Source organism: Tachypleus tridentatus, chromosome 13 (assembly GCF_004210375.1).
Source record: "Tachypleus tridentatus isolate NWPU-2018 chromosome 13, ASM421037v1, whole genome shotgun sequence".
NCBI classification, from domain to species: Eukaryota; Metazoa; Arthropoda; class Merostomata; order Xiphosura; family Limulidae; genus Tachypleus; species Tachypleus tridentatus.
Genome location: NC_134837.1, coordinates 135,656,156 through 135,681,210, shown reverse-complemented (window position 1 = coordinate 135,681,210; position 25,055 = coordinate 135,656,156). Strand labels below are relative to the sequence as shown.

The 25,055-nt window shown below is 29.0% G+C and overlaps 1 protein-coding gene across 24 annotated transcripts in view; it reads left to right on the top strand.

Moving 5' to 3' along the window:
• Positions 1-24,821, top strand: part of LOC143239031 (uncharacterized) — a 51,716-nt gene extending 26,895 nt beyond the window's left edge. For 15 of the 24 annotated variants that reach the window (XM_076479780.1, XM_076479784.1, XM_076479787.1 and 12 more), the window contains one exon: positions 438-9,135. In XM_076479780.1, the coding sequence (XP_076335895.1) occupies positions 438-808 (371 nt within the window). In that variant the 3' untranslated portion in view covers positions 809-9,135. Of the gene's footprint in view, positions 1-437; positions 9,136-9,427; positions 14,930-18,494; positions 22,688-24,228 lie in introns of those variants that run through there. The other 9 variants (XM_076479797.1, XM_076479796.1, XM_076479791.1 and 6 more) reach the window with 7 other exon arrangements.
• The last annotated feature ends 234 nt before the right edge of the window (positions 24,822-25,055 follow it).

The following is a 25,055-nucleotide window of genomic DNA, read 5'->3' as shown; positions in this document are numbered from 1 at the left end:
TGAAAATTACTTGATAATGAAACTCCCTACAACAGTGTTTGTATAGTGCTTTCATGTTCTCATGAAGGTCTATAACAGATTAGAAAGCATTAGCAAACCTGACTTCTGTAACTTGAGAAATGTTTTATTTTCCACATGGAAAGTTCACAGCATTACATATTAAAATACTTGATTATTTTACAGATTATACAGTTGTTCTACTAACTTCAAAATATTTAGGAGTTTTGTGAATAATCTAGTGTTATTCATTTTAGCCATTAAGTGTGTTTTTTGCTTTCATAATTAAATGAGAAAATGTACGTTTTATCAAAATAATGAAAATGTATAAATACAGTAAAAAAGGTTAGGGGTTACAGTTTATACTCTGTAGTATTGGTTAGATTTACATTTGAAGTTACTTAGACAGTTCTTGTCTTGATCTGTTATGCTGCTTTCAGAGAAGTCATCAAAGTGTGCAAATCTGAGGGATCCTGAAACCAACTCCCCAGAAGTGTTAAAAAAGAAGTTTGTGAAGAAAGAATCAACTCCATCAGTAAATATACAGGAAACGGAGCAGCATGGTAGGGACGTCCTTTATAATTACTATTTCTCTACAGAAGGTTTCTTGAAAAAGGGAAAGGGGGGGAGGCAACCACTGCTAAGCCCTAGTCAAGAAAACACCATCATCAGGTATGTACAAGAACACTCTGATGCAACGCTAAAAGACTTACAAAGACTTATAATGGAAGACAGGGTCACTTTTCATGGGGTGAAACATATATCATTGTCAACATTGTGTAGAATGCTGAAAAAGCGTGGACTTACATAATCAGGAACAATTAACTACCTTTTTTGTGGTGGGAGAGCTGATAGTACAAATTATCCCAATGACTCGTTTTATATATACACATATATCTTTTTTATACCATCTTATGGAATTTTAATTAATAATATGTTACAATATTTCCTGTATGTTACCGTTTTAAGCCCAACAAGCTATGCAGATGTTTAAATGAGAACATAAGCAGTAGTTCATCACAAACATTTACTCTGTTTATTAAGTTGTTTCTTATTAAAACTTCATTCTAGGTCATTCAAATAAAATATTTTATGTGAAAGACAAAGAAGTTGTGAATTTTAACTTATCATTATAAACTACAAATAATCATTTATTCGATGCTAATTATGGATAAGTGTGAACATCATGTTTAAGTTGGTAATAGTGAACTATGTTGTTAGTCAACTTGATTTTAAACATTTAGATTGGTTTGCTGTAATGTATAGCTTAAGTCACAAAATATCTTCAGTTGCTGAAAAAGTGACAAATGAAGATAGGTAAAATGTTGTGACACCAAAATATTTTCTTAATGGTTGTGTAAAGTGTTCAGAAGCTTTGTTCTGATACATAAATGGTAAATGTCAAATGATTCTAATTTTAATTTGTAAACTTTCAAGCACATGACTTGTTGAATATTGATTTTAATCATTACTGTGATGTAGATGCATTCATACTGTGAGAAAAAGTATTTTCTACTGTTTAGGGTCACATTACTTCTTTGTGGATGTCTTTTAAAATGATTTCTATTGAACAAAAAATCCTGCATTATTCATGTACTACAGGGTGTTCAGAAAGTCACTGTGCACATATATATTTATTAACAGACATGTTTCAATATAGAATACAGGAGGTAAATATGAATGATATTTATAAACAATGTTGAAAGTGACCCCGTTGGCATCAATACAGGCCTGGATCCTTCTTATTTTGTTCTTAAACACTGCTATCAGTTGCTGGCTTGAAATGGACTGAATAAAATATGATTACAAAACTGCACAGTGACTTTCCAAACACCCTGTATTTTAAGTTTTCACACTACTTTGCACTCAATGAATTGGATCTGTTAGATATTTGAAATATCTTGGTAGATTTTCAAAAATTGTTTCTTGGTGAATGAAGCAGACTAGTTTAATAAGAAGTAGAGATTATTGGTTAGTTTTAACCTGGAAGTGTTTCTTTATGATGTGTGTCTATAAATATATATATCTTATCATGGGTTAAGTAAAAAGGTGTTTTTCGCTTGGGATTATTTATAGTGAACTCATTTTGATATTATTTTTTACATGCTGTGTATCTGTAATCCTATGTTTATGGAAGAATAGATTAATTGTAAGAACTTTAAAATTATGAAGTTGATGAATTTCTGTAGATTGGAATATAGTAATTCATATGTCATTTTTGAACCACTTATTCCTTTTGTATTCACTTGTACGTTTCACCCAAATGTTGAATTAGCCTTTTTTAAGTCATGTTTACTTAATCTGTTGATTGTTGTTTTGCAGATTTGTTTGCTTCTTAGTCCTTAGCAGTCAATCAGAATAAAGGACAGAGGTCTTAACATAAAAAGTAGATAAAGGAATATAATAACACATCATATTTTTTTCAAATAAAGCACTAGAAACATTACAAATGGGATTTGGGAACGTGCAGAAGAATACGAAAATATTTTACCACTTCATTATAAAACAGTAGCAACTAATCTAACTAATGTTCATTCAGTTATGTGGCAGTGGAACCAGTGAGTTTAATTTATATTTGTTTTTTGAGTAGCATTTTTAATTACTGAGTATCTTATTTTTATCAGCTGTCCTTTGTGTTTGTATATGCAAAATTTTCTCAGCTTCAGTTCTGAAAAAAGAGAGAGAGAACTAATTAAAGTGAAGCTTCACCACAGTGAGAGTGCATAACAGTTGAGAAAATAGTATATTTGTAACACACGTAATCTTAATATTTATAACTCTTTGATAATGAATACAAGGTTTAAAAAATTAACTGCAGGTTAACATGGCCAGACTTTGAAAGAATCTTTGAGTGAACAGTATTACATTTATCATTCTAGTATGTTTTTCTTTTATTTCCTAATTATTTGAATCCACTATTATTTAAACATATTTTTGACTCTGCATACTTTTAAAAGTACAATTGAAGAAACAACATGCGTAGAGTTTTTGAAATATAGTACTGATTTTTTGCTACATTTCATAATACAGACAATATTCATTTGTATTATTTGTACAGTTATGGTTTATTATGTAAATTTTTAAACACTGTGTTGTACTATTCTATATTTGTATGTTTTATGTTAGATGGTTTTTGTAAAGGAAGTTCACATTAAACCCAAGCGTCTTGACAATTATATTTTTTTTTAGAAAATTTTCAGTGAGTGTAATGACAGCCAGTATATTTTGCTACGAGCGTTTTGAAACAGTATCTGACTGATTTTTTTAGTTTTTTCAGTTATATATTATATTTTTAAAAGACTGATATTGTATTCAGTTTTCTTAGCTACTGTTAGGAGACTAGGGTGATGTGGATAAGTTAAATATATTGTCCAATTTGTCCATGAAATGGTTATAGAATTACAGAAGCAGCAAGATTTTATTCATCTTCAAAAATATTATACAGCTTTGGAATAGAATACAAGAAGTTAACCTTTTTAAACTTCTTTGTCAGATAATTAGGAAAGGGTTGACAAGTAATTCTTTGGTGTCATTTTTAATCAGTGTACTTGTTTGGTTTTTCTGCACATGTGAGCAGTATAACCATTTTTTGGAAGGACAGATACAGCAACTAAATGTTAGTTCTTTCTTTCAATAAGTATATAGGTAGTTGTCATAAAAACTAATTATAGTAATCAATATTTATTTTATATAATGTAAAATTAATCTTATGTTTATCGGCTTATTTCAGTTTTGTTTTTAAACCTGTAACCATAGAATACATGCCTATCACTTTCATCAAAGTTTGTGTTTAACTACAGAATTAAGTATTTGTTGTTTTGTTTTGAAGGAAGCTTTATTAACAACTTTCATTCATAGTAATGCAGAATTAATGCCTTAATGTACTTACATTAATACCAGATATGTATATATTAGTATTTTTAATCATCTATTTCAATTACTCATGTAGTTACTTAAAAACAGTATTATTTATTTATCTGTGTCAGAAACATTTAAACATGGAGAAAATCATTCTACGAGAATTATGGACATGTCAGATTTTTTGATCTTTGTAATTCATGAGTGTTCAAGTATATAATATTCCATGTTGTAGAACACATAATGAGATCTATACTACCAACAACTGTTGTTGGTTTTTTGTAAATTGGAGAGTTAAAATGCTCATATCCTTTATTGTTTAAACAGCTAATACATAAAATTTTGTTGGAAAAAATAAGAAAAAGAATAATAATGAAACTATACTTTGCACTTTATTATTTGGTGTTCAAGCAAGAGACACATGATTTTATTGGAGATTGTTTAATTTATATATTGTGTCAAGTGTCATATTTTAAAATGAAATATCATTAACCTTTTGGACCTGCATTGAGGCAATTTGAACAGCTTCCATATCAAAGCAACTCACATGTATCATGCTAATAGTTATTAAGAAGTCAGAAATAAATTTGAACATGAAGTCCACTCTGTGACTTGATTCACCACATGTTACTTGGTTACACTGATATAGCCGAGTGACACACAGCTGCATTGAATTGAGTGATAGATTGGACTTTGTATTTGCTTTAAGTATTTTAAACAGGTTGTCTACTGAATAAATTAATAGCATCAATGCTTCATATTTTTCAAACCATGCATGAGTATAGTTTTACTGTGATGAGTAAAAGACTGTTTGAAACACCACACATATAAAACAAATTTAGTGATGCCACTTGTTGGAGTTTTGACTATTAATGAACATAAATCTATGTGCACTAACAGCATCATTCAGTTTAGCTATACTTTTGTGGATGTGTTAGTCTTGCTGGATATGGTTCTGATGAGCTAAAGAACAGGAGTTTAGTTAAGAATTCAGTGTACTTCTTACATGTGGTTCTTGCTTGAAATGGGAAATAACAATAAAAGAGAAGTTTCTAAAATTTGGATTTTTACTACACAATCTTTTTCTGTACACTTTGTGTCTTTTTAGTATAATATTTTATTCTAGTATAGTCTTGATGATATTAAAAAAATAACAAAAACAAATGTTTGATTCTTATACTTTATGTTTAAATGAAATTTACAAAGCTGTTGAGTTGATGTGTTTCTTTACTATTATTACCACTGTCTTTAACATCAGGAATAAGGTTATTGGTTACATGAGAAGTTTTTAACACAGTCTGTTACTGTAAACTTGCTTCACTGTATATTGTATAGATTAATCATTTTTATTAGATAAAAGAAAGTAACAATATTACTGTGATGTTCAAGTTAATGTTTATGCTATTAGTGGGTAATAATTTGCCTACCCCTAATGGTTCAGCAGTAAGTTTGATGGCTTGTAACACTGTAATGTGGGGTTTAAGGTGGGCATAATACAACCATTATGCTTAAGTACAAACAAATGAAACAAACCTCTGAGTAAGCCTCAAGATGTTAAGGTAGCACTGACCCTTAAAACTAGGCAAACTTGTTGAATGTGATAAATGCACACATTTACTAAAATCTTATTGACATTTAAGTGCAGAAAAATTTTATCAGTTACTTTCTCAAAACTCAATTTTCACTGTAGTCACCAATTTATTAGCATAACTTCACCATTAAAGCCAATATTAGCATGAAATTTAGCACATTCCTAAATTGCATTTTTTAAAATTCATAAGTCTTCTCTACTTGTCTTGTTATGAGTATGATTACCACTTACAAAGTCATTAAAATTAATTGCCATAATTTGTTAATATTACAGAAAATTTTCCTAGTTTTTAATTCAAGTTTTATGGAGATGTTGAAAAAGAACATGTATATGAATTTTCACTTTTTTATTATTCATAAGTAAACGTATGGTGTTAAAACAGTTTGTTATGTATCTCTTTATTTATATTGCATTAATTTTGCAATGACATATATGATTGAAAGTGTACTTTCAGAAATTGCAACATCATATGTCAACTGCTGTTACTGAAGTAAGTCTATAGATTTACAGTGCTGAAATCAGTTGTTTGATTTCCCTCAGTGGACTGAACAGGTTGCCTGATGTGGCTTTGCTATAAGAAAACACAACACGACAATACACAACACCATAAATTTGTTTTGTTTTAACAGTGTTTCCTCAGCACATAAATTGGCTCAATTTCAAGGATCAGTGCTACCATAAGTAGGCTTAATTTTTTGTTAAAAACACAATGATTAATTTAAATTGAACAAATGTTGTATTCTTTTGGGAAAAAATTATCAAAACACTCCAGGCATCAGAACAAAAGTATTAGACTACCTTCTTTTTCATTTGGAAGAGGACATACACTGCTGCCTTATTTTGAGATCTTAAAAGCACGCAAGAGAAATTTATAGGAAAGAAAAATGCTACTTTTATTTGATGAAAACAATTTTTATTTGTTACTAGCTAGAATTATGCCAATTTAATTATTTTTTACAGTGCATATTCTGTTTTTAGTGCCCACTTTAAATATTTGTACCTTAACAAAGCCCACTGGATAGCCTACCCTTCTAGTATATGATTAAAGACTGTTTTATTGTGTGGAATCTTCTGATTGGTGTGTTAGTCCCTTAATTCATGAGTGTAGGTTTTTATTTGATTATTTGAATTGTACACCTTGTTTGTTTTTCTTCATTTTATTTAAGTTTTCTTTGGATTAAAAATATTTAAGAAAAATACATTCTGCTAAGCAGTTTTTGTGTATATAACTTAGTTGGTTAAGTTTTGTTCAATATTTATTCAAGTAAATATTAAATTTTTTTTTTTCAAAATTTTTTTGGAACTTTTGACTGATTCACATTATTAATTTTTTGGTGGCTTAACTTCATGTATTCTTCAACAATATAGGTTTCATTAAATCTATCTTTCCCCACTGGCTTAGAAGTAAGTCTGAGGGGGCTTATATAATGTTAAATATGAGGCTTCAATACATGTTGGTGTAGTGGACACAACACAGAAAGACCACTTTGTAGTTTTATACTTAACAACAAACAGATTCGAGTCCACCAAGTATTTGTCAAATGAAAAGAATATATTTTAATTGCAAAGTCTTGGAATTGTAGTTAGTTAATATTCTTCTGATATATACTTAAATATTTTGTGTTCAATCTTTATTTTATTTTTATGGATTATGTTTATTCATAACTACGGTAAACATTTTTTATTCCTTAATATAAGATGTATTACATTAGAAATGATTGATACAATGTAGATGTGACAGTTTGTCTTTTATGAATATTGATAATGATTAAAAGAAACCCCATGAAGGTATTTACCAGTGAACTATTTAAGTTTGGTCATTATATACATTTGTTGTTCTTTAAATATATAATGTTTTACAAATCAACAATATTAGATATGTTATTTTTTAGTTTGAAGTTTTAAAACTATCATAAGTTGTTTGCTCTTATGTTCTTTAATAGACATTGGTTTTGGTAAAAGTGTTAGAATGGTGTATTTTAACCATATGTGCCGTAATATTTGTTGGTAAAAACTGTATGAGATAGATTTTTAGTAAAAACAAAAGTTTTTAAAGTTACACTGCTGTCAGTGTTTTTAAGTGGTATAAAATAAACAATTTTAAATCATTAATGTGAATATTACACATCTTTATAAATGATAACAACCATGCATTGTTAAAGGGCAACTGTTAAACAAATTTGTTTTAATATTTTGCAAGTATGTAATATTTTTTGGGGATGTGAAGTGAAATTTGATAATGTTCTTCAGTTTTGTATAAACTGTTTCTGTCGAAGGTTTTTAAGCTGTGCTTTTATAAATGTTGTGAACAATTATAGAAAGAACAACACTCACACATACAATCACTCACTCTATGTTCTAATGTTTATGTTACTGGATTTATAAGATGTTTTTCATTTTAAAGATATGCTTAATGCTGTTTTCTCTTAAATGTATGTTGTTTAGATTACGTTATTAATGTTTGCTTTCTATACAATATTATTATATTACAGTTTTACACATCTGATAATCTTCTTTTTGGGGTTTAGTTAGTACATTAAGGAAATATTGTGTTTACAAAATTGTAACTGTATTTATTGATGATAAACAATCTTTTTATCCTGATAAAAACAGAAATTAAAATGTGGATCACTGAACAGTTAATCAGATATTTGCAGTCATATTTAATGAATGTATATGTCAGTTTTCTTGATGTAATATTAAGAAATTGTTTTAATTTATTTACTGGATTTTGTTTGATGAGGATCTTCATTATTCCTGTAACTACAATGAATAATTGAGCACACTGTATCTGATTAGGAAGTTATAAAAGCATTTGTACCTGTAAACTTTTTAGGACAGTTTAAAACTACATTTAATTAAAGTTTTAAATGAAAAGAAAATTTGATCTAAAATGGAACATGTAAAAAGACAGTTGGATAAATTATTCTTTAAGAAACATTGAATTTTATTTCTTTCAAGATTACCTCCTAGGTGGAAAAATACATGTCTGATCTAGTCTTTGTATCCTGTCGCATGAGATGTTCAATGAGACAAAAGTTAGATTATACAGATCTTTGTTTTAATTGAAGATTCTCTGCCATCTAAAATAAAAGCAGGTCATATTTGATGTCTCTATCCTGTCACATGAGATGTTTAATGAGACAAAACTCACATTATACAGAACTTAGTTTTGATTCAAGATTTCTGCCATCTGAAATAAAAGCAGGACATATCTGATATCTTTATTCTGTTGCATTAGATGTTTAATGAGCCAAATTCACATTATACAAAAGTTTTCTTTTGTTTTGTATCTTCTTGCATTAGGTGTTTAGTGGAACAAGATTCAGACGTAGTTTAACCCTAAATTTGTTTTGCATGTTCATTTTTTATAACCATTTATCAAACATATATGTTTTGTATTTGTGTATGTTATAAAGATAGCTTGGTTGTTTGTTAGTGATTCATTATCTGATACAATGAGATTTTTTTATTGATATATCTACAGTTTATTTTCTCTTTTTTTTTTCTACATGTTGATTTACTTGTGTATTTTTATCAGTTAATGGTTAAATATGTGTATTAGAGTTTATACAGATTGGCTATAGAAGTTAATTTTGTAGACTTTCTTCTCATGGAGCTATAGTTATACATTATGATATTGTAACAGCTGACCTCCGTAAAGAAATTTTAATAAAGTTTATACATATAATTGGTGTCAGTTTTTATTCTTTTTAGTTTTTTAAAATCCCTTAAAGAGTGAAAATCGTGATTTTACTTAACTGCTTTTCTAGTGTTGGCATTGTTTTAAGGTACATCCGTTAAACATAAATTATTAAGTTAATACATGGTTTAATTTGTTTGTTTCATTTTAAATTAAATAAAAGCTAAAGTGTAACATGTTTTATTGGAACCTTGGAGTTATGTATAAACATGCTATGCAATGAACATAGTATGTAGTTACAAATACTAATTTTTTTATTTCATCTCTTACCTCTACAGGTTTTTATACTGGCTTGTGTCGGATTACCCTGCCCTTTCCAGATGGACCAGCAAACAACTGGTGGCCAAGTGTCTATCAGTGTGACATATGCCAGAAGACCTTTACTGAAAAAGGCAATATGAAAAGACATAAAGCCATTCACAGTGATAACCGACCAGTTTTCTTTTGTGACCTTTGCCCTCGGACTTTTTCGTGGAAAGACAATTTGGAAAGGCATAAGAGATATAACCATTCTTGTGAATAAGCAAATGATATTATTTGTTAGTAATACTTAGTGATATATATATATATATATATATATATAGGTGATACATATTTGAGAAGAGTGGAGACAGTAATTGTAATTCTTGCAAACTTGAGACACACACACAAATGTTTGTGTTTATTCTGGATAAATTGTCTGTACTTACACACCAGCAGTTAGATCTATAACTCTCGTTCTACTGCTAATGGAAGAGTTATAATTTATTTTGAAACTAAAATTTTTTCTTTAATTTCTTTTTATGTTGTCTTGAAAATAGCTGTACTTATGAAATTCTAAATGCTCAATAAGTTATCTATTAGACACATTATTCATCTTGAAAACTTGATTACATAATAGCATGTTGCAGTTTTTTGCTAAAATATTGGTAAATGGTTACTGTCATAAAACACATATTTATACTAATGTTGTTCCTGCTCATTTTTGGAGATAATAAAGTTGTGTGTTGTTATGAAGATGTAGCTGGTGTGTGTTTTTGTAAGGGGATTCTTACTGGTTCTTTGAATCTACAAAAAAAAAAAGGGGGGATCATAATCATCAAAATATTTTGAAGTTTTAGTTCATTAAAAAAATTTCTTCACAAGATTAGTGACTTAATTAAAAAAACATTTTGAAAATTGGGTTTGTTTATGTTTATTGTTGTTGATTGCTGTGAATCTCATATCTTTTGAGATAAAACTGTTGCAGTTTCTGCTGGTACATTTGATGAACAGAAATGACAAGAAATTTGCAAGTTTATTCCTGCTTGGCAGTGTTTGGAGAGCCTTAGGTGTTGGGGTATGGTTCCTGGAAAATTTTGAAAATTAAAGCCCTTATGGACTTTATCATGAAACTGTAGTTAGTAATATAATTCAATGGCAGTTTATGATAATGTGAAATAACTAAACAAAACTCCAACATAGAAAAACACAAAACTTTGTAGTATTATATAAATGTTTACTATTTGCAAAAGGTTTTCTTTTATGGGGAAAAAAAATTAAGCAGAAAATCTCGTAGATTTTTTATTATATTTTTATTTGTAAAGTATAGAGTGAAGAAGAGGGTTATTACTAGAAATATATGTAATAAAGAACTTTGATATATTCTTCAAGGGGCATATATGGTTGTCTAACATCAATTTATTTCATGTATTAAATACAAATATATATATATATATATTCATATGTCATTTATTTTTCAATTGAGAATCTTTTGGATATTTTGATGATTTAAAAATGTTTTGTAACAAAACTTGTTGAAAATAATTTGTACTGTCAAACTTGTATCATGAAAATGAGATTATTCTCTCATATAGTCTACTTTTTAAATAACACAATGACTCAGTAGGAACATTTGGTTTTATATTTTGCATCTTAAGTTTGGCAAGGTTGTTGCTGTTTTTATGGCATTCAGCATAAAAGTTTAGACTTGATCCTGTTATTCAAAAGGTATGAATTATATTTAAACTTTGAGCCCTAAGATTGTTACTTTAATAAGCTAAAGAGTTTTTTAACCCTGTTTAAGAATTGAATTAAACTGTCTTAGATATTACTAAAATTTAGTGTTGTAATTTCACTGTTTTATTAGTTTTGTTTGGAGTAGTGTGTTGTGGAGTTGAAACTAAATATAGTGTGGTGATAGGAAGTTATACCAAACAATATGGTGATAAGAGCTTTAAATATAGCTTGGTGTTAGAAACAAAAATAAATATAATATTTTTATAGGAAGTAAAACTCAATATAACATGGAGATAAGAGCTTTAAATATAGCTTGATGATAGAAACAAAACTAAATATAACATTTTTATAGGAAGTTAAACTCAGTATTCCTTTTTTTTTATTCAGTCTCTTTACTTTTGTTGTTAATATTGGTTAGTTGTAATACAACACTATCATTAATTAGCATTAAGTATTTCATATCTTATATACTTAATGGCAAAATGCATTGTTTTTCCCTGTTAATGGGAAAAATTTCCTTTAGACAGTCATTTCAGATTTTTGTTATTAGTGGTATTACAATATGTAATATGGTCAGTTTTAAGACATTTTATCTATAGACTACCTGCTATCTCTCTTTATACCAGAACTAATAGCTTCAACTCTGTAAAACACTATATTATTCCATGAATCACATTAGTATTTAACAAACTGAAAATACTGAATAGAATTTATTTAACTTATTTGGTTGACTTTATTTGGTATTAAACGAAGCTCTCTGTCTTTCTTATGCCAATGCATATACTGTATTTGATGAAGTGGTATGAAATGTAATGTGGTCAGTCTTAAGACATTTTATATTTTGTATTAAATAAAACTATAAATTCTCACTAAGATGCATGTAATATAAAATTTTGACAAAAACTATGCTATTGAAATGAAATACACTTTATCTAGTAATGTCAATACCTTATGAGTGAGTACATTAATTTTTTTTTTTAAATAATGAGTCACTATGTTTCTATATCTGCTGAGGAGGATAGTTAACATAACAACTGCTGATTATGTAGCTACTAAAATATGTTTAATACTTAATGTTTACTGGGCTAACAATTTCAGTTAATTATTTTCTAGCTGTGTATACAAGAAGAAATTATTATTCATCAAAATCTTTGACAAAAGAACCAAACACTTCATCAACAGTTTTGGCAAAGCACCCATGTAATAAGTGCAACAAAGTGTTTAAAACCAGAGACCTCTTGAGGCAGCACATGACAAGTCATGGGGGCAAGATACATCAGTGTCCCTACTGCTCTGTAAAATTCAAGTGGAAGAAGTACATACCCATACACTTGCGGACAACATGTCCTGGATCTCACCAGAAGACATACAAGTAACTTACATGACTCTGTAGCATATGTTTATCAGCAGCTACTCTTTAAAGTTAAATGTTATTGATTAGATGTTAATTTGTTGTGATTTTACTTATTCAGAAGTTTCATAAAATCTTAAGGAGCTGATAATTTGTTTGTACATGTTATCATAATGTAGATGTGATGGTTGTATGTATTTGAAATAGGTATCTATATATAGTATTTTCATGTTACCATGTCAGTGTGATGATTGTTTGTACTTAGTCAAAACAGGTAGCTAGACGTACAGTATGTTCTTGTAATCATGATTTCAAAATGATTATTGTTTGTACTTAAAGTAGCTAGAAACATTCGTTCATGTTATAATGTCAATATGATGTTTCTTTGTACTTAATTAAAATAAGTAGCAACATACATAGTATGTTCATGTTGTAATGTAGACATGATAGTTGTTTGTATTTAGTAAAAATAAGTAGCTAGAAAAACCATTATGTAAACATCATGATTGCTTGTACTTATCTAAAATTAACTATTTTGCATCAGCTTTCTGTCCAATTATTAAATAAAATGTGTGGTTTGTGAATGCTTTTTCCTGGAAAACAACTGCTTGTATAACGTATAAATTTTATGGGTTTAAATTTAATAATAATTTACAGTTTGGTTAAAGGTGCAGTTTTTGTATCTTTATCTTTCTTCTTTATTAGCAATAATGATTTTTTAGCCGAGATACATACTTTAAAAACACTGTATGTTGTAGTCCAGCCAGTCCAGTGGACTCTGGAAGTGAATGAAATTCAACATCATATGATAATTGTGATAAAAGTTGAAATACTCTGCTTTTATATATGCTTCTAATGAAAAACTTGTCAGACCAGTAAAGGAAGATACAACTTAAGTCAGTGGATCTAACTTTTTTTATACCATGTACTTCCAGTCAGACCTTTGAGCTAGTGGCATTATCCTGATGAATATCATCTGCTAATTAAACCTTAGGTATGGTTTATGTTAGTAAAATGTAATTAAAAAGATGTAATTTGTTTCAGAGCTTATTCAGTAGAGACAACCAGAAGCTACAAAGATGTACAAGGCAATAATCATCACTTGTTTTCCACCTTGGGCACATTCATAAAAATGCATACTTTAGCTGTCTTTGTTAATCACTGGAACTCTTAACTTGTGTTTAAGGGTTAGTTAACAGTATGTAAATGTTGGATGATGGCTGGTAGAGTATGTTGATGTCTCACCAAGATTATTCTTTAATATAATTTCTCATTTAGCTCTGTTTATGACACTGCAAACTGTTCATTTCAAAATAAAAAAAAACATTTTACATAAATCAAGTTATTGTTCTCAATTTGTTTTTAAGAAGTTTGATGATGTGTATCAAATTTTAGCACATTTTGAAACAGAATCTTGAACACTGTTATCAAGTGATTTAAATGTGAAAATATTAAACTTTTGAATTTCAATAATCAACACAAAACAAAGTATGCCAACTTTAAATAATGTTTTCTTCCAAATATTACAAAATCTATGAACTGATAAGTATGGTATAAACTGATTTTTCGAAAAATTTTGTGGTGAGTTGCAGGAAAATTTCTGTTATCTTGTCATGATTGTCTACTTTATGAAACTGATTAGCTGATCACTGTTACACATTTCATTAAGTATATTAACTTATCAGTCTTAACCACTTCATAAAAAGGATTAGATAATCACTTGTTCATTTCATAAAATTTACTTAACAGTTTGTTTGATATTTGTTAAAATTATGTTTTCTGTTCACTATATGATGATTGGAACTTATATTTTGAGTACTTTCAAAAGATATGTTTTCTGTTTACTGTTTTAAGATTAAAAGTGTATTCATTATATTGAGTATTTGCATAAAGTATGTCTTTTGTTCACAGTCTAAAAATAATAGGAATTATTTTTTCAAATAATGAAAATAGTCAGTTGGCTTCTTCAAGGAATAAGAGAAAGCTGTTAACATTGCTTGTGCAAATTTTTTAAAGTTATATCAGTTTCGGAGCACAAGTTTCAAAAGTCTGTCAGCTTTGATTTTATTGTTTTAAAAACTTTGTAAAAAGAGAATTTCAGTGTATGTTGAAAATGTTCTCCAAATTGAGCAGGAATGTTGAAAATTATGTCTGCAGCATTTATTTAGGGAGGAATTATGTACAGTTCGAAATGAAAAGATAACAGAGTGGAAGTACTGCAAAAAATGAGAAATGACCTGCCTTGTCACAGCTATTTTTGTGTCATATCTGATTAGACTAGTAACTATAATTTTAGTTATTTTAATGAAATAAGAACTTGTCAGTTAAGATTTTTAATTTGTTCAATACTATTCCAATACATCTATTTTATTTTTCAGGTCCTTCTCTTAAAATGTTGGAGAAAAAAAGACACAGTGGATCTGTTAGGTTTTCATTGGACTTTTTATTTTTGGTAATATAACAGCAAGAAAGATTTTAAACAGCACTTGGAAATATTTTAAGAGGGATAAATATTTGCATCATTTGTCACAGAGTTGAAATTGCAGATAAGCTGTTTAGATGTATGAGAATTGATCAAAGAGATGGATGTTTAATGACTCTGTTGCCATGTAAACTTGGTTTGCAAAAGAGAATTTCTTTACATCTTTGGCACTTTTTATTTTGTTAAATACCTGTAATGTATATGCATAAAGGCTGTTAGCAAGTGACTGTTAGCACTTCTTTCATTTATAACCTGAAATGCATTCATGTATGTTTACACTGCTTATGTTTTTATTGTTACATTTGTTTATGAGATAACTCAGAATATGTGTTTATATACAAATGCAAAAATAACTCAGAAATGACTGTTTCTCAATATATTTGGCAGTTTTTTTATTTGGGCCTAGTCTTTGTTATATTTTTAATATAAAGAATATTTTTCTATTCTTAGTTTGGTGTATGAATGTAAGACTAAGCCAAATCTAAATTGTTCAAACCTCATGATATTATTGGAATGATGGCCAAAAATACTGCCAACACTGAGGGCATCAAAATGATGCTACAATATTTTCTACCTTTAAAAGCAATGACTATATATTTAAATAATTATATTTAGTACAAATTTAATTTTATTCATGATCCATATAGTTGATTTACTTCGATCGCAAGTTAATATTAATCCTATACCTCAGTAAACAAGAATATCTATTCTGCTTAGAATAACAAAATTCAAAAATGAAATTGCTTGTGTAAAATATACTCTTGCTATGTCATGATTGTATTTCATATTGAAACAGACTCTTAAAGGGAATATATCTGTTTTTATTGTTTCTCATCACTTTCTTTAACTGTGCCAAAGTTTCTCCACAAAAATAGTATTATTTATAGCATGTCAGCACAGATAGCCCTGGTATAGCTTTGTGCAAAATTCAAAACAAACCAAACCATGTCTTAAAAACTTGTGTAATTATTTAATTACTGTATAGGTTAGTGAAGTTACAAGTAATGGTTGAGTTGTTGTTTATATTTTAGTAGCTTAGGACTTATGTTTTTCAGTGTACATCCAAATGAAATTAAAATTTATAGTGTGGCTGCAAAATAATGTTTCCTTTTTTTAAATTTTAAGTTAATTTTGTTGGCTTTTAGTTACAGTTGTAATGGCTTACTGGTAAGCTTGAGGGCTTATTATTACTAAAAACAAATATTTAATCCACTGAGATATAATCTAGAAATATTTTAAATGAGTTGTAATCAACAATGTTTGTGTTTATAAAGAAGCATTGAATGTAAACAGAATGTTCTACCTTTTTGGAACATATGCTTCTTGACTCAAATAAACAGCCATGTTGTTTAGATGAGATGTGATTACACATTAAATGTAACAGTTGATTGGTAGAATAAAAAGAATCACAAGATTGTTGGATTACTGAAACCTTGAACTGGATTGAAATAAATAGTAAAATAAGTTTTTGAACCTAGCTGTCAAGCTTACAGTATAAGCATTGACTGAGTCTAGTTGTCAAACTTGCATTAAATTGAGTCATTGAATCTAGTTGTCAAGCTTACAATAAAATCATTCATTGAATCTAGGTGTCAAGTCTACATTAAAATTAGTTTCTGAGTATAGGTGTCAAGCCTGTAGTGGGACCAGTCATTGAGTCTATGCCAATGTGACAGACTTTACAAGGATTTTTTTTTTCATTACATGAAAATACAGTTATTTCCCAGTTGTGTTTCATTGGTTTAGTTACAAAAATGAGAAACTCTTCCAGATGATATGTTGATGGATTTGTGTACTTGAGATAGAGAGAGAGTGTGTGTGTGTGTGTGTGCTTGATATCAGCAAGAAGTAATACTGATTCATTGTTTTTCATTATTGTTAATTACCATGTTGAATTGATGTATTAATATGAAATTATTATGGATGAATTTGATTACATATTTTAAAAGTTATTACAGCATTAATGAGTTGTAAGAGTTCTTAAACAAAAATGCAACTGTACCATAACTTTCTCACTGGTAGCTGACAAACATTGCCAAATGTCAATGCAACATTATTGTGCTACAGGAGAAGAAAAAACAGCATGTGTAAATGAATGATACAAGTGGTTGACTATTAAAGTGAGTGTTTGAGAGATGATGGTCAAGTTTATTTTGAAAACATATCAACAGTACACAAGTAAAAGTGAGTTGGAAACGGGTATCTCCTGTAAATAAAACAAGTGGGATGAAAATCACAAACATCCATTCCCAAATGTTCAGGAGTAGCAATATTAAAAGCAGTATAGCTAATGGCAAATGAAAAATGAACATGTATTACATTGGGTTAAAAAAGACTTATTTATTAAACAGTTTATCATCGTTTTCATGCTTTGGTACATTCATCCAAATGCGTTAGCTAGTGTCTGCAGTCCTAATTGAAGGACATATCTCCAAGTAATAAAAAAACACCTTAGTGTTCAGTACTAGCTATTATTACCACTGGGAAAAATTGGTAGTTTTTTGATAAAAATCTTTATAAATATAGAAATGAGGAAACTGTGAGTTTTACAAACTTTTATGACTTAATATAAATATTCGTGAAACAAGAACATTTTTTGTTTTCTTTAAGTTTGTAACTAGCTACAACCCTTTCATTGTAGTTGTACAGAAAGAGGTTTGAGGAGGCCAGCAGTCTAGTGCAACATAAAATTGATTTAAGAGTAATAAGTTGTAAACTAAACATAGTTTACACAGTATAATATTCAGTTTCTTGTATAGTAACAAAAAAGATTTAAATTTAAATATTGGTTGATACCAGAAAGTTAGAAATGTGTATGAAAAATGGAGCTAAGAGAACAAAAAATAGGTTCACTGTCTTTTTTTCTCAGTTCCAGGAGTGAAACTAAAATCAACATCACCCCTAAAAGATTGCTTACACATATGTATTGTAATTTCCCATTTTTACCATAGTTTCTTTTGTGTAATTTTTTATAACAAAGAATAAAATTAATTTTCTGAGATCTCTGGAAGTTGCTATGTAGAATATTTCTTCACACAAATAGAAGTTATATTACTAGACATCATTGTCTGTCTTTACTTGTTATATGTTAAACTGTGAATTCTCATTATCTCTGATTTAGTTTCTTGAATGTCCTTGACATGTTAAGTTGTTTCAGTCCATTCATTCACATAAGAGGACTATGTTGCACAGAAATGTAACTTGACCTCTATTTGACCCATTTGAATGTTACTACAACATGAGAGCATTTCAGTATAATTTTATGTATTGAGCTCTGTGTAATTATTTTAAGGGTTTTAAAGAAGAACAATAAGTGTAATTTATTTATTTTATACTGACTTAAATCATAGTTTGTTTTTTCTACAGTATCTAACTTGTGCTTCACTTTATGTTGTTATGTTTCTTCTGATGCAGAACGTTTAGTAAGAACCACTTTTAACATGAAGTAAATTTATAATTAAATAGTTGGGTTAATAAAACAGCAAATAATTTGATAAAATTAGTTATATTGTAATAACTTATCCTTCTTATTTAGACCAAAAGGAAGAACATGCCTTTGAATGTGATATTTGTCACTACAGTATCCCATCCTACCAGGAGTACTCTTTTCACAGACAACTTCATCTTTCTCAGCCTCAAGGATTTGTGTGCCACTTGTGTTACACAGTAATCAGCCGAAAGGATCATCTGCTACGCCACATGAGAACACGCCACCCTCCCAACGGAGAATCTCCAGTTTGTACTGTCTGCTGTAGATCATTCAGGGGAAGCAAGTCTCTTGCTCGCCACATGCGTGCCCGTCATGTACAGTTAACAGCTAGAGGAAATCGAAAAGTGGAGCCCACTATGTTGAGTTTGTCAACAAACATTAAAGAGGACTTCACATGTCATACCAATGACTAATTACTAAAGGTGGTATGGTTTTCAAGATAACTGTTTTCTTACAATACCTTGGTGACAGTTATTTACCAGTAATTTTTAACTTCTCAAATTTTTTATTATGCAAGCAAATATGTACCTATTATTAATTATTAGCTTAGAGAAATAAAAATTAACAGTGTTTGACATATTAGTAGTAAATCTAAAAAATAGTGCTGGTATATTAAAATTTAATAAATATGGTACTGAGCATTTAATCTTCTGACTGAGTGTAAAAACATAAACATATTTTCAAAAGAAGGTAGTTCATAAGAGTTAGGAATTATAAAAGAGTATACAAATCAGTGTTTTCATTCATTGATACAAATAAATTATTCTGTCTGTTGAATCATTATAGGCTTCATAAAGCCTATTTGTTTTTCTTGTTTTTTTTCAAAGAAAATTTTATATTGGACAATCTGTTGTTATTCTGTTGCTCTTGTATAGTCGGGTAGCTCACCAACTAACTCCTTCATTATACATTTAGTCCTAACTTGGCTCTTTGTAGCTCACAAGCCAACTGCTTTATTACCCATTCAGTCTTTACTTGATTGTATGAGTTATTATGTAATTTCTTTCACTGTATAATCACATAAAAGTGAATTTTGTGTAAGCGATATAGAATTCTAAGTAGCATAATGGATGCTGACTTGCAGAAACAACTTTAAGGCAAGCATTGTCTGAATTTTTTTCCATTTTTAAAACTAAAAAACTTTGAAGGGTTGTGTTAATAAACACAGAACATGTTGATTAGGATTTCATTGTTTAATACTGAACAAACCTGTTTTTTTTTATCTTCATTATTGAATTAAGGTAAGGTTTGTACAGAATCATGTAAACCTATCTTTTATTTATAACTAATCAACTTCAGTATTTCAGAAAAGAAGAATGGATTGTGTGGACTCAGTTTATATTTTACCATTGGTTTAACTTTATAATTTTAACTCTTATTTTGACACGACACTGCATAATGAAATCCATATCTTTTGTAGGCTTGTTTCACTGATTGTGTTTTATGCATGTTTGAAGCTAAATTAATTTTTACCCTCTTTGATTGTTTGTCATGGGTTTTTTTTGGTTTTTTTCTGTGACATTGTACAAATATTTCATAACCAAGGAATATTGGTTTCATGTTTCAATGAAATCTTTTTTTTATAAGATAATTATAAAATTATCATGTATTTTTACAGCTTAAATTGAATTGAAATATAATAAATAATATTACTTTAGTAACATCTTTTAATGTTTCAGTAAGAATTACAAGGTTTTAGGATGTTGTATATGTGTGTGGTGATAGACTATATTTGAGCTATATATGTTTGTGGTGATATACTTGGTAATATTTGTATTTAATCCACATATTACTGTCTCATGATTTTATGCTTTTGGTACATAAATCATTAGAGAACTTATTTAAAATGGTGGTTGGGTCCATACATTGAAACTTCTGAGATTAAACTCATTGTAATGTTTGTGTTTAAACACTCATGTATTTGATAAAACTACTTATGTAACAGTAACCTAATTTGTGTTTAAGAAATTTGAATAAAGTTTTTTCGTATATAAATAAAGTTGTTGGCAATTATTTTTAAAAACTAAAATAAGGAGAATGACAGTTTATTATTAGTGATAGTTTTTGTATATGTAGGAAAATATCAAAGTCCATTGGGATATGCTGTGCTGTTTGATCAGCCAAGTGAAACCTGTCGATTTGAACCTGCTTTTAATTTTTATTACTGCCATCTACATGTGTGTGGGGATACCATAATTCAGTTAAGTTAAAAATACCCAAACTGAATTAAATTAATGTTTAACATCTACATATAGGCATGGTGTATTGAGTAGTTTGCTGGACTGTGAATTCGAGATAGTGTTTATGTAGCTCTGTGTGAATATCTGAAACACACTAAGCTATCTGTTTACTGATATCTTTTTATCCATATGTTTGTGTTTACATTTAAGTGTGTTTGTTTGCTTATCATTAACATTCTACCAACATTCCACCTATATACCTTTTATTTATCCACCCTATATATTTGTTTATCTGTAATTAGCTATGTATCACATTACAGATATAAATTTTTGATTAAAACTAAATGGTATTGAATCTTAAAAAATAATTTAGATATTTCTAAAGGATCTTTTCTTTAAAAAGATGTTAGAAAATTAAAAAAAAAAATCCTGTTTGTTAACAGTGTATATTATGTAAAAATCTTCTGGAATTTTGTGTCCAAACAAAGCATATTATGTCATTTATTAAACAGATATGAAACTATTCAAAATGTATAGTTAGTCTTGACCTGGATGCGAACAAGCATCCAGTAAAGTAGTGTATTTGCTTTAAAAAAGGTAGCTGTGTATCTAAAACATCCATTTTAATCACTAGGCCAAGTTTCATGTCCATTGAAACACGATGTGGATGTTCAAGCAAAAACACAGTACTTGAAATTTATGTAAAGTTGTTTAGTTAAACGTGTGTACTTGTTCATGGTGTCATTTTGAAAATATTGTGGTATTTTTGTAACTTCAAAAGTGGGCTGTAGATCATAGAAATGTGGATTGTTTGTTATTGTGGCAAATAATGTGGAAATGTATTTCCATAGAAAGAGACAAGCTCCTGAGCTTGGAAGTGTGCATGTACTTGAGAGAGTGCCACAGTGAAAAAGAGAAATTACAATAGGTGAAAAGTCATTATAAGTAGAAATAATCTTTATAATTATGTAGCAGTTGTTTCTGAAATGTTTAGTTAGGTGTAGAGTACCAGTTGTAAAGTTCAGTTTTTTATGCCCCTGAGTACAGCAACACAATTAGTATAACAAATAACTTCCCTGGATGCTTAAGTTATTCTTTAGATTTTGACTAAACATGTCTACACTCCATTGTGTACTGTATTACCTTAAGTACAGAATCATTTGTTTCAGCTTGTAATGGTTTGTATTAAATCAATTTTTGTTTTCTGTAACTTATGTAAAATTCGAGATATAAAAAATGTCTTTCAGTGAGTAACTAAAATATGACACATTTCCTAGATCATACATATGCTGTAGCCTTTCTCCAGTGAGATGCTGAAAACATTTCATTTACTTAAAATAAGTACTGGTATTATTATTATTGTTGTTTTTAAGAGCATACCATGTATCACTGATTGGTTTTTGTCTCTCTGTGTGTGCGCACTATTATCAGAACACTTTTTATTTCAGAGATTATTTTGGAAATAGTGCTTAATAGGATAATGTATAAACCATTTTCATTAGAATTTTCTGTTTCTGTAGAACACAAGCACTATTTTTAGATTTCAAGCGATTTGCTGTCATGTTTGTTTTCAGGTGGTGATGTATTATTCCGTCGGTTTCGGTCATATCGTCAGGGCCAACCAAGTTGGGCAGATCGCCGTCGCAACACATGTCCTTACTGTCAAAAGACTTTCTATCATGGAGGAACGTTGTTTCGGCACATGAAGATCCATGAGTTTGACCCAGAAAGATACCACTGTGATATATGTGGCAAATCGTATTCCAGGAGGGACAACATGAGAAAACACAGAGAAAATGCTCATAGAACTGGCAACACATAACCAGATTTTGAACCAGAAAAATATCTGACATATGTGGAAAGTCATATTCCAGGAGGGACAATATGAGAAAACACACAGAAAATTCTCATGGAACTGGCAACATGTAGTCACAGTGGTAGATAGTTTCATTATGAAATAATAATTACATGCTTATAACTGCATAATGGAAAGACCTAGTTCTACAAAATGGCACAAGTTCCTAGACATTGTGTTAGATAAAACTATACCAACAGAAGGTGTTTTTTTCATTTGTAATATATTTAAATTAGCTGTGGTTTTTTGGCCTACAATTATATTTGTGACATTTTTTTTCTTTCTTGTTATTGGTTGTGATGTTACTTTACATATTAGTTTGAGAAATTCATTGTACATTATGTATGTTTATGTGTGTATTATGTATACACAAGTGTTCTTACAAGAACACATTTGTCAGAGAATGTTTAATAACCTAAAGACATGTATTAAGTGTTGTCTGTTATCTTCATGACATATAAATTGAATGTTACTTTCTGTTGTAGACGATTATTTTATAATTTGAGATTAGACCAAATTTGGTAAAACGTTCTGTAGATGTAGAAACACAGACTGAATGTTTACATCTAATTCTTGCCAGATTGAGTGTATTAATGGTAGTTCAAACATTAATGGCATGTAAACTGCATCCAATAATGAGCTTAATAAGTTGATGGATAGAGAAAATACAAAATAGGTATCTGTCAGTGTATTATTTCACATCTTCAATTACAAATTGAAAATTATATTACTTAGTGTCAGTATCCAAATACACTAGAGTTTTATTTTTCACCCAATTCATAATATTTGGTGGTCAATTTAGTGTATAGTGACTATGTATCACAGATACCCACTATTGAAAAAATATGAACATGTGAGTTTGTTTCTGGTTTCAGAGATTGGTAATAAAAGATTTTTTGTATCAGTTAAATTTATGTACTTTGATGCTAGAGCCCTATAGAGATTGTAGGTACTTTGTTGGAAAATGAAAGTTAATATGAATTAAAAATTACAACAGAAAGTGGCAATTTGAAAGATAATTCTATAGTAATACACCTTGTTTCTTCAACCACACAGTTTTAAGAGTAATATTGTACAATCACAAGGTTTACAGAAATTTACTTAATTCTTGCACAGAGATGAGCTTGTCCTTAAAATTTTCCCAGAATGCACCTTAATCACATGTTCAATGGTTATGAATGTGCCTTAGTTTCTCATATTTATATTTAATTATATAGGTATTATTGCTTAAAAATAAAAATTAAAAAAAATGTTTCCATAATCTTCACTGGTCCTAATCCACCACCTATAAATTTAAATTACTGTCTTAAACTTATTAAGCAAGTCTACAATACATTTTAATTTAAAGAAGTTAAATAATAAATTTTTAATAAGTGCTTGGAAGTGTAACATAAATATGCACTATAGATACAATAATACAGTCGTCTTGTATTTGAAATTAAATTCATAATATTATGATAACTATATATAAGTTTCATTACTCTGGAATTATGTAAATGTGGTAGAAAGTTATTCAGATATCACATAATAATGATACCTTAATAATATTCATTTTTTCTTGCTTTTTGCTAAAAATAAACTACAGTTTCGTAGCAAAAATAATGTTTATATTTTCTTTTGTATGGATTAAAGGTGAAATTACTGTATACATGCATGCATATTTTAGAGTTTTACTCCTTTAAAATGTTTCAGCAATGTAGTTTAATCTATTTTATTACATTTGTGTTTATTATATTTTATATAGATGGCTTTGTCAGTAAATTACGACTAAAGTGGATGACACTGAAGAAAAGAAGTGGAACGTGCAGTTCTGAAGTTAGATGTAAAGTTTGTCACCAAAACTTCTTCCACCAGCGAAATCTAGCTCAACACATGTGGCAACATTTTTCTAACCGTGAGACACTCCACTGTGATGCCTGTGGCAAGTGTTACTCGAGGAGAGATTCTCTAAAAAAACACAGAAAACTTGCCCACAATCTACAGTAGGAAACCTCAAGTTGTATTTAGTAAATACTTCTTTTAAATTTAATTACAGTGTATAAGTATATATATTTATTTATGTGTACCACTGGTTCTGCTGTGTATGCATCTCACAGTAGCTGTTGTAATATAGTTTAAATTTTAGGAGTCATTAAAATAATATTTTCATACGTATTTTTTTGGTCAAGTAAACACTTGTATTTTAAACATGAAATGGTCATAGTTTTAAGTCAAGTTGTGTAATTAAATCCTTATCTGGGTTCTTGACTGTTTATCATTGTACTGTATTAAGAACTGAATTGGTCAAATACTTAATCTTAGCAAATAAAATGAGTATATGAATCTGTTTTGGGCAAAGATGTTCCTTCTCTGTATAGTTGGCTCCTCCATTGTAGCACCATTCAAATTTAAGACCAGCTGTTATAAATGAACTAACACTGAAGCTCTTCAGACCATGAACTAGTTTTGCTTGTAACATTATTCAAGTTTAAACTCTGTCTACACTTGTCAAAATGTGAACTGTCAAAAGACTAGACTTGTTATTCTAAAAATGGAAACCATAGTATCTATCATCTCTATGTCTCTAGTATA